Genomic DNA, 10,544 nt, shown 5'->3' on the forward strand with positions numbered 1-10,544 from the left:
TAAAAAAACTAGCAAACAGTTTTGCCCCACCTGAAGTTTCTGATAGTGGATAACTCAAAATGTATCAAACTTATGATTCACTAAGTAGGCTACACTGAGTAGCTATACAACAGCATGCTCAATATTTTGGTCTCTATTGTCAGCATGCTGAAATCCCAAATTGCATGTTTGGTCACAGACTGCAGAATTTCAGAAACCAGCACATTGAGTATGCTGTTGCATAACCACACAGTGTACCATGCATATACAGTAGAGCATCGATTATTCGACCCCCGATTAACCAACTTATTGGTTAATCGACTGCGTTCTAGTCAGCAAATTCAAACGTCTGCTAGTGATGTGGCGCTACAATATTTGGTTACGTCTTGGCTACTTTAATATTATTTTTGTTAAATTTTTGCATGTTTTAGCTGGCAGCACTGGCTCAACCATGAAAGGGAGGCTAGTATTTAAACCAGGCCTAATACACTATACTAATAATGTATTTTTTCATACTTTTCGGTTATCCAACTTTTCAGTTATCCGATCAACCCCAGTCCCCAATTAAGTCAGATAATTGATGCTCTACTGTAGTAACTTGAGCTATCCACTATGGTGTTGCAGCTTCATTTACCATCCAAGCAGACATTTTTGTAACTAACTCCTTTTTTTCAAATAACACTACAGAAATCTTTATGTGAAATATGATGCCATTCTGCTGATTAGTTTCCAAGTTATATCTTTTTGAAACATAAACTTTACATATGTACTTTACATAATGATGGTAGACTATAATTACCAACTCTCCATCTTTTAGGCTGAGAATCTATCTTTGGAAGCAGTTGTCACCTTATCAACCTGAGCTATAAATTTTCTACATTTTTTGAGATAACATGACATCTTTAATGTTGTCTTTAAAAACATGGATTTATGACCAATACTAAAATCCAAGTTTGCTTATAAGGTGGTTTGGTTGGTCCATTCTACAAAATTGACAATTTCTTTGAATTCTTTTTTGCTAGATGTATAAGAATTCTTTTACACATACAAGAATTTCAATGGAAGTTTTAAATTTCTAATTAAATTATAAAAAATTTGTTACCTATGAAAATATGGTAGATATAAAAGATACAAGAAAGACAATCTGAAAGTTCTAGTAAATCCAGTGGCGTAGCATAGTGGGGGCGGCAGGGGCGGCACTTTAAGGAAGCGGCAGAATTTCACAATAAATAATAATAATACCTAAATAAGGGGACGGCAAAATTTTCCTCCGCCCCGGGTGGCTGACACCCATGCTACGCCACTGAGTAAATCTAATTTACATGCCAAAATCATATCCTCTAGGCTATATGCTATAAGGAATTATTAATTTTTGTAATTTTTTTCTATAGATAATTAACTATTTTTATATAATTTTTATTACATTTGGTACAAAGTACTATTATTTTGTATTCTACTTTTTTACTACTAGTTATCTGTCTAGTAAGAAACACCAATATTCTAAAGTTATATAAGCTGATTATTGGGGTAAATAGAATGAAAAGTGAATAAATAGTTGAAGGTGCCATAAATCTTGTCAGCAATCTTTGTACAAATTGTATTTTTATTTCCCAACCTTTGCATGCCAAAATCAGCCTTTTCTGGCTGTCAAGTCAATCTCATCTATAATGTAATGTTGGCAAGTATACTATATATGTATGTACTTGTGTGCATAGTTTTGTAATTTATATAATAATAATGTATTTAAACATTATTTTTCCTTATAACAAATTATTTGAAGTCATATAAAATTATTTGTTATTGTTATCTGCTAAATCTTTCATGTAGTGATTACTTCTTATATTTTTTAAAAAATAAAATTATTAAATATGTAATTATGACGATTATAATAATATTTTAAATATAATTAGGTTACTATTGCTAAAAATTAGTTTGCTTTCTGATGATGCAAAATAATAATTAAAAATACTCAAAAATTTATTTGTGACAACATAATTATCATCATTTTGTTATAACGTTTAATAAGCATTAAAAATATTTTTTTTAATACGTTTTAATATAGCTATGTAAACTTTTCACATTACAAGATTAGCCTTGTGATGAATTTGTTTGAACAAATTACTTATCAAATCATTTATAAAAACATTTTTTCAATAAACATTTTAGTCTTGTAAATATTTCTGATTTAAAGTTTTTGGCACACAAAAGACCTTATCAATTTTTATTCTTCCTTAAGTAATTGAATAGTGTGATGAAAAATAGATGGATTTTTATAGCAAAAACAATGATAATGTACACATTTTTCTTTTCTGGATTATTTTCTTTAATTAAAAAATATTCTAAATAGTTTAATGAATTAAAATAATATAATATAAAATAATAATGATGCCATTCTGCTGAATTAAATATAATATATGTATGTATATATACACAAAAAACCTTAAATATCTATATTTAAGCTACAAAAACACAGCAACATTGCATAACTTTAATATGGGGTACAAAAGACCTAAATATTCTTATTTTAAAAAATATATATATTTTTTAATTAATTGATCTCTCACAATATACAAGTAAGAAATCTAAATATTCTCTCTACCTCTTTTCAGATATTTAACAGATCCATTGAAAGCATCTTCATTTAAATTAGTGTCAAATGATAGTTAACAATAATGAATTTTTAATACACATTTTTGGAAATCTAATATATGATTTTTATTTACAGGAACCTAAACTTAACACAGAAAGCAATTCTTTTAGATGTGAGTATATAAACTGAAAATGTTTTTAAAAAATTTATCTTAAGAATATTTTTAAAAATTTTTATATTAATTTAATATTTATCCATTCATCTAGCATTCTTAAAACCAGAATAGTGGGAGAAACTGCTTGTTATTTGAATAAATTTTCTGATCATATGGATAAACGAACATCATTAGATCAGATCCATAAATTAAAACCACAAGTAGAAATCTGTAGAGAACCAGATTGGTTAGAAACAGGTTGTCTTTTGCAAGAAAAGAAACCAAATTTAAAGTCTGCTACAGTTCAGAGTGTTTCAAAACATAAGCATAAGAATGGAAAAGGGAAAAACTTTGATATAAATGAGTCGGAAGATGCTCGACAAATCTCTCCTCAGAAATTTCGATGGAGACACATAGATCCATCAAAAGCATCTTCATTTGAGTTAGAACCAATGTATGATAGCCCTCGTAGTAACTTCCACGGAAAGACTTTAGAGAGTGTTATAGAAGAAGATAACCCAGACAGGACTTCTTTGCCTCCACCTTATCAAGATTCTAGTCTTGACGCTAAGAAAGATTATTCAATAAAATCAAATCCTCTATCACTGTTTGATTCTCGGAATCAAGAAAACTTAAAAACCGATCTTAGTGCCTTGATGGTCTCCAAAAATTCTGAATCAACTAATAGTGCTTCCTCTAAAACAAACAATTCAAACAGCACAAAAGCAGCAGCAGATCAAAAAGGAGTATATTCGGATGGACAAACTTTGCACGATGCGACACAAACAGTACCTCCCATTAAACTGGACGTAACAAATATAGAAACAACACCAGACGATTGCTGTCATCCCACCAATAGTGTTGCAGATCTCATTAGTAGAGACGATGACTTTGCTACAGAAATGGATATGCCATTAGTAGTAACAGAAAATGTAGCAAGAAACGACCAAGTGTCACCTTCCAGAAAATCATGGAGCATGACATCAGTTTGATGACAAAACTTTGCTGCAGGTTTCTCAGTGGACATTGTTTATATTTTCTGTGACTCGCTCAAGAAAACTTTATTATATCAGTGGTAGTACCTCGACGACACTTTCATTGACTGATTTTTTATCGAAAAATTCCCTGCTCATACATAAGTTTTGCCACAATTGTATGTAAATTATACATATGAATACGGATATATGTATATATATATATGTATGTATATATACACAAAAAACCTTAAATATCTATATTTATAAAATAACTCGACAGTTTAGTGTGTTTGTATTTAAATGAATATATCATACCATCCAAATTTTTAAAGTTCTACTTCGTGAAGATTTTATAAGAAATTTATTAAGAATTAAAACATAATTAAAACTTAGTATAAAATATACTAATGAATTGAATATATGTATATATATATATAAAATTATATATATATATGAATGTGAATTTTTTATTGACTTATATTATTTTAATCTAAAAATTACAAAAAGAACCAAAGCAAAGAATTGTTTCCAAAAGGTTTTAAAATAAGTCGTAATGTTCTTAAAATAAATGCTCTTCAAATAAATGCGTGTAAAATTTTACAATGATTTATTACATTAAAGAAGAAAAAAAATCCACTTTTTTGTAAAAATATTTCAGAATTTATTTTTACTGTTTTAAATTTTTAGAATTTCTAAAAAAAATTTCTGATTTAAAAAATATGTTAAGTACAAATACTTACTTTAATATATATATATATATATATTATAAATATATGAATGGATGGATCTGATTATTAAAATTTATATTTGTGTTAATTTATTCAAAAAAGATTTTGTTTTGCTAGTTTAATTTACAAAATATAACAAAATAAAAACATTGGTAATAAAAAAAACTATAAAGTATAAGTTTAGTCACTATATTAAAGACATATAGAAAATAACCATACAATAGTTTATCATACATATAATTTACTAATATATGTATATATAATATGTCTATAGTATATTTCACAACCGTAAACTTAAGTAGTAGAAACGAATGATCTATAAAAAAAAATGTTAGAAAGTTGATCCTTAAATCCATTTCATATCTTTCTACATGTATATATAGATGTTGCTGTTATATTACTAGGTATTATACTTATTTACAAATTGTTTCCTAGTTGAACAAATTTCCGGTGAATTGTCAACAATTTCTATCTCTTTTCTAGAGTCCAAAGTGTTTAATGACCATCTATTCGATTTGAACATAAAAAAAGTTACTAAGACAGAATCTATACTTAGAACAATACTCTTCTGCTCTTAAGTAGCGAAGACTAAAGATTCAACTAAAATAAATCCATTATCCAATAGAAATCACTTGATGTTCCTGTTAGTGATCATTAAATAGACGATATATAATTGATCAAATTACTTTGATACTAATCATGTTTCCATTAAGGAAAACGAGGTTTGGTTCTGACTGAAAATAGCTCTACTTTTTCTGGTGTAGCCTCTCTCAACATTTCATAATATGGAAAGGTGAAGAGAGAATTACAAAATTAGCTATATTTATCCTATTAAATATAAAATTGCGAATACATATATAAAAAACATTCTTAATATTGATGATGACTAATTTAAATTGGATTTTATTAAATGAAATCTAATTAAGTAATTTATGATTCTTTGTACACTAATAAATATTTTAACGTATAGCCTATTCGTAAAACTATAACTATTCATTGTAAAAACCAAATGATACGTTAACTTATAATACACTCGTTGCAAAAAAAGTTACGCACTCAGATAAAATTGTCTAAATACTGCAAAATTTTGTATAGAGCTAGGTGTTAGACAAGTGTATAGGCCTAATTGATTACAGTTGTGATCTGATTGCATGCCAGGTAATGCCACCAAAATGCACTAACGTCTCTAAACGAATATCCTGTAAAAAGCCTTCGCAGATGCTCACTACGTTTGGAATTTTTTCTGTACCTGTTGTTTGTAGTCTTGGAATGCCTATTCGATGCTTTAAAAGACATTACGCACAACTGACACAGTTTGACAAAAGCCCATTTGAGCAGATTGCCCGTTTCTGAGACGCGAAACGGGCAATCTGCCATGGGAAAGGTGTGAGGTTAGCCGATTGGGTGAAAAGATGTCGCGACAGTCGAGCGGTCAACACTGCCGTGTGGGAGTGGAAGGATTTCACGGAGACAGGTTTTCCATCTCAAAACCGTTTAATAAAATAAAAATTTCTTACAATATTTCCTTGAACAAAGGGGTAACACAGCACAAAGCACGAGAATTAAGTCCAGATAAAGTTCGAATGTTCGGGATTTCTTTTCCTACAGTTCGGCGTGGACGGTGAAATGATCGTAGACCCCGAGGCTTTGGGCACGACTTCAGGCGATTTTTCTCCGAGGAACCTGGATGGCACTAGGCGACACGACAGAGAAGTTGTTTCCCCGATGTCCGAAAAGTTCCCTCCTAATTTTACGGAAGCACACACGTCCAAGATAGGACGAGCCAAGTACTGAGAGAACTAATGACCGAGAACGTCATCTTCTCTTTTTCTTCGGGTTTTATAACTTTCCTTTGAGTCCCAGATCGAACATTTCGATAGGTCGATGTCGACTTGCCTCCGCTCTCTAATTGGTCCCCCCCTCGTTACGCATTGTAACGAGATCGGAACCCCGGTCGTCGGATGAGTCAACATCGACTGACAATTCGATTCCTACCGAAGATGTTCGATCTAAGTACTCAAATTCATCTATTGTTTTAACCTGAGAAGTCCGACTTTCTCGGAAATCTCTACAGACATGTCCTTTTATGGACATAAAACATTCATTTTTCGTTTTCCCGTTTTTTCTTGTTGATGGTTTTTTTCAACATAAATTTATAATAATAATAATTATTATTGGCTTCTATTCCTAAACAATGGGAAAAATTTCTTTTCCCCTTTTTGCACAAATTCTAGACCTATTTCCGAAGCTTCACAAAGGTTCCTCCTGGGAATACTTTGTTTTTTATTAAAAACTGGTCCTTATTTAGGTTTTAGATCAGTGAAAAAACCTCTAAAAACTAAGCGGCCAGCCCGTTGGTCAGACAGGAACCGACGACCAATTACCAGTGTTTTGTGATTTTATCTACTCGATCACTAGTGGATGCAGGGTCTTGATACACCACACCAGATTGATCGTGAGACAAGGACGAACAGCTGCAACGGTGTCTTTCCAGGGAAAATGTAGTAAGGCTTCCGTACCATTCACAAGCGAATAGCAACAGCAAATTTGCATGCACGATGACCGCTACGCGTCTTGCCATTAATATCTCCTATAGACCTATACTATTCATTTGCAATAGAAGCATGGGACTTCTGCGGACTGGCGGAGTATTGCATTTAGCGATGAATCCGTTTCTGTTTGGGAACGAACGCGCATTGCTAGAATGTGGAGGACCACTGGTGAGTAGCCTACGGACGTCCCGATACCACAAAAGTATCGGTATTGATATCGATCTTAAAATATCGATGCCTACTAGAATCGGTATCGGGTATCGAAACTGGAAATCGTGCCGGCTGTCGCTGTTCTGTAGCTTGATTTTTAAACGTTTTGTGTAATTGAAACTTTTAATTTTAATATAAATAACATGCTTCATTCTAGTTAGTTATTATTAACAAATTATTAAAACTGATTTCTAATATAAACTAAATGTTACTAATACTGTATCAGTTGATTTGAGATTTTAACATGTTTTCAAGTTTTTCAAATAATTGGCGAGTTATTTATAAATAGTAATTGAACTCTAAGCATACCGTATATAGATTCTGAAAATGAAATTTAATGTAATAAATTTATTGATTTTTGGTAATTAATATTTATATTATATAATTTTAACCAAAAATAATTAAGATTTAGTTTCGATTTCGGCCGAAACTGACTTTTAAACCCAAATTCGGTTTCGGTTTTGGATTGGGTTGCAAAATCCAATTTCCGTCAGATCTTACCTGTCTGTGAGAAATAAAACGATACTAGATCCGATACCCGAGGAAAAAGTATCGATGCCGGTATCGAATACAAAAAGTATTTGGTATCGGCAGTATTAAGACCTCCCAACTGGTGAGCGCTACATCCTCGCCTTTACTGTTGAGCGGCATACACCTACCTTCCACTGCTGGTGTGCTGGTCTGTGAGTCACCTCATATGACAGTAGATTACCCTTAGTACGAGAGACGTTGACGACACAGCAATATGTTGAAATCTTGCACTCTCCACGTATTGCCTTCCATGGCTGCAGGGGCTGAAAATAACCACATTTTCCATCAACATAATGCTCGGTCCCACACAATTAACTTTCCTGAAAATGTCTCCGTCATATCCAAAAGTACAAACAACAATTTTAGATAATTTTTTTTTAAGTCAGTAAAATAACTATTAAAATTCTAATGATTCCTATCTAAATAATTTAAATTTCTAATGATTCTGAGAAATTTCTTAGGAAGTATATTAAAACACGTGATACTGTAAATGCAAAGTGGATAGAAAAATGAATTTGGCTAAATATTAATCTAACAAAACGCAGTAAATATAAAATAAATCATACCTGCATACAGTTAACAAAGCAAAACTCATCAAAACATGAATATTTATAAGCTGTCACGTTGCCCGTAATACATGAATATAAAATGAACAGTAATATTATTATATATTAGAAAATAACAGTTCTTTATACAATTAACTTTTCGTTAATCAAGGTTGCTGTATTTCTATTGTTATTATTCTATAATCTTATACTATTAAGGTTTAGTATTTCATTCAGAAATTCCAACATCCGATGTTAACGATAATAACTTTAAAATTATTAATAAAATTATTTTGTCATCATTAACTTTTGGATGTTGGAATTACGGGGTGAAATACTAAACCTTAATAATATGGGATTATAGAATAAGAACTATACAATTAATTACAGTATTTGCAGATTTAAATATATATACACTATACTTGTAATCAAACATGTGATTTTAGGGGCCTGAACTGTCGACAAGTCCGAAATTGTGAACAGTAAAAAAATAGCTTACAAAGCAGATTCGCTCGTTATTCGGTTATATTCCTATTACCAAAATAGAACTCGCTAGACTATTGATCTCTGTTATCAAAAAATTATCTTTTAAACTTTGCTGATCAGCAAAATTAAGACAGATGTGTATCGAGCGAATTACTTTAGATAAACTTTTCCAAATCGTTAAAAGCAAAAATAAAATAAAAATCATATAATGATATTGGATGTTCATTTTAAAGTGTTTTGGAAAAATAAAGAAGCTTTAGCAAAGAAAATGATTGAAAATCAGTTATATTCGATGTATTTATTTATTGACTAGCTTCTTAAGAAGTGAAGACTAAATTTACTCAATTAGTTTGCGATCGCCATTGCATCCTTACAAATCAGTGAAGAAATACTGGAATAAACTTTGCTGATATTTGCTAATTAACAAAGCTGAATTTACAAATAAGTTACAATTTAGAGCCTCATGAGACGAATATCCTCGCCCAATCCTCAAAGAAGAATTAATATTTGTTATTCATTATTATTTGATGAAGAATGTAGTGCCTCCTGTTTGATATAGCTTAGGGCCACAATATATTTAAGTCTAGCTTCTAAATCAGGATAGAAATTCGAATATTATTAAGTAATAAATATCAATAAGCTACCACGTAGGCTATATCAAGAATATTAGCTTGGTAATTTATAATATATCTAATAATATAATTAATCTAATTATGGGGGTACTAATTGATTGTCTAAACACGAAGGAATAAATGTAATATTTGATACTATATTTACGAAACGAAGATACTTTTCACTATCAAAATTCCAAGCTATTACATATTCTAAATATGAAAAATATTTCGCAAAATTACTAATGGTGTTATTCGCTTTGCTTTCTGTTAAAGATGCAATGATCCCATGATCTAGATATCCATTATGCTGTTAAAACACAGTATATCACGAGTGTAACGTTGCGAAACGGCATCGAATTACTTGACATCAGTTTACTTGCGAAGATATAAATATTTAGACTTTATGTCAGTTTTTGATAAATAAAGAACAAAGTAGTATAAGTGATTTCAATTCTGAACGGAAGCAAATCAACGTGTTTCAGATAATTTTTATAACACAACGCAATAAACTTTAGGATTTTAACGAGAGTATGGATATATTTACACTTCCTGTGAAGGTATAATTTAAATATTATTAATTCAAATTGATGTTAGAGATTAGTTCAATTAAACAGTTATATATAACATTTTTATAAATAGAAGATTCTAAGTTAAATTTTTGGATGTTTAATAGATGATATAAGGTTCTAAGAAAGCATGCAATTTACATACAGAGATACGTCACTTAACTCAATTATGATTGGTTGGAGGATCTCTGTATGTCCCCAACCAAATACAGTATAATTAAAAAATCGATTAAGAATAAACACATTTAAAGCGTTTTTTCTGGCAAATTTCGCAGGAATTTTATCTATATTTTCGGATATAAATTTTGCTTCCTTTTAAATATAATAGCTCCAGGAGAGTAAAAAAATTCATAAAGTTATTTTTTTTAAAAATTATTCATCTTCAACACTGTTATAATTTATGTAAAAATATACGGATTTACTGGGTGTTCGTTAAATCATGTTTTAAATAATTTTGATAAAATTCGAATGCTGAATGCTGATAAATAATTCATTATAAGACATGACGTCTTATAATGAATTATTTATTTATAATCTAATGTTATATAATTTAAAAATTTGTTTTAAAAAAAGTTAAGATAACGTGTAATAAAACTTGAAAACCATTTTATT

General features: G+C 30.2%; 1 protein-coding gene across 7 annotated transcripts in view; it reads left to right on the forward strand.

Moving 5' to 3' along the window:
- Positions 1-3,982, forward strand: part of LOC136972618 (uncharacterized) — a 264,970-nt gene extending 260,988 nt beyond the window's left edge. For all 7 annotated transcript variants that reach the window (XM_067267201.1, XM_067267202.1, XM_067267197.1 and 4 more), the window contains exons 30-31: positions 2,705-2,741; positions 2,836-3,982. In XM_067267201.1, coding sequence (XP_067123302.1) covers positions 2,705-2,741; positions 2,836-2,855 — 57 coding nt within the window. In that variant the 3' untranslated portion in view covers positions 2,856-3,982. The remainder of the gene's footprint in view (positions 1-2,704; positions 2,742-2,835) is intronic.
- Positions 3,983-10,544: the final 6,562 nt, after the last annotated feature.

Source organism: Centruroides vittatus, unplaced genomic scaffold, assembly GCF_030686945.1.
Source record: "Centruroides vittatus isolate TY-2023 unplaced genomic scaffold, ASM3068694v2 contig_299, whole genome shotgun sequence".
NCBI lineage: Eukaryota > Metazoa > Arthropoda > Arachnida > Scorpiones > Buthidae > Centruroides > Centruroides vittatus.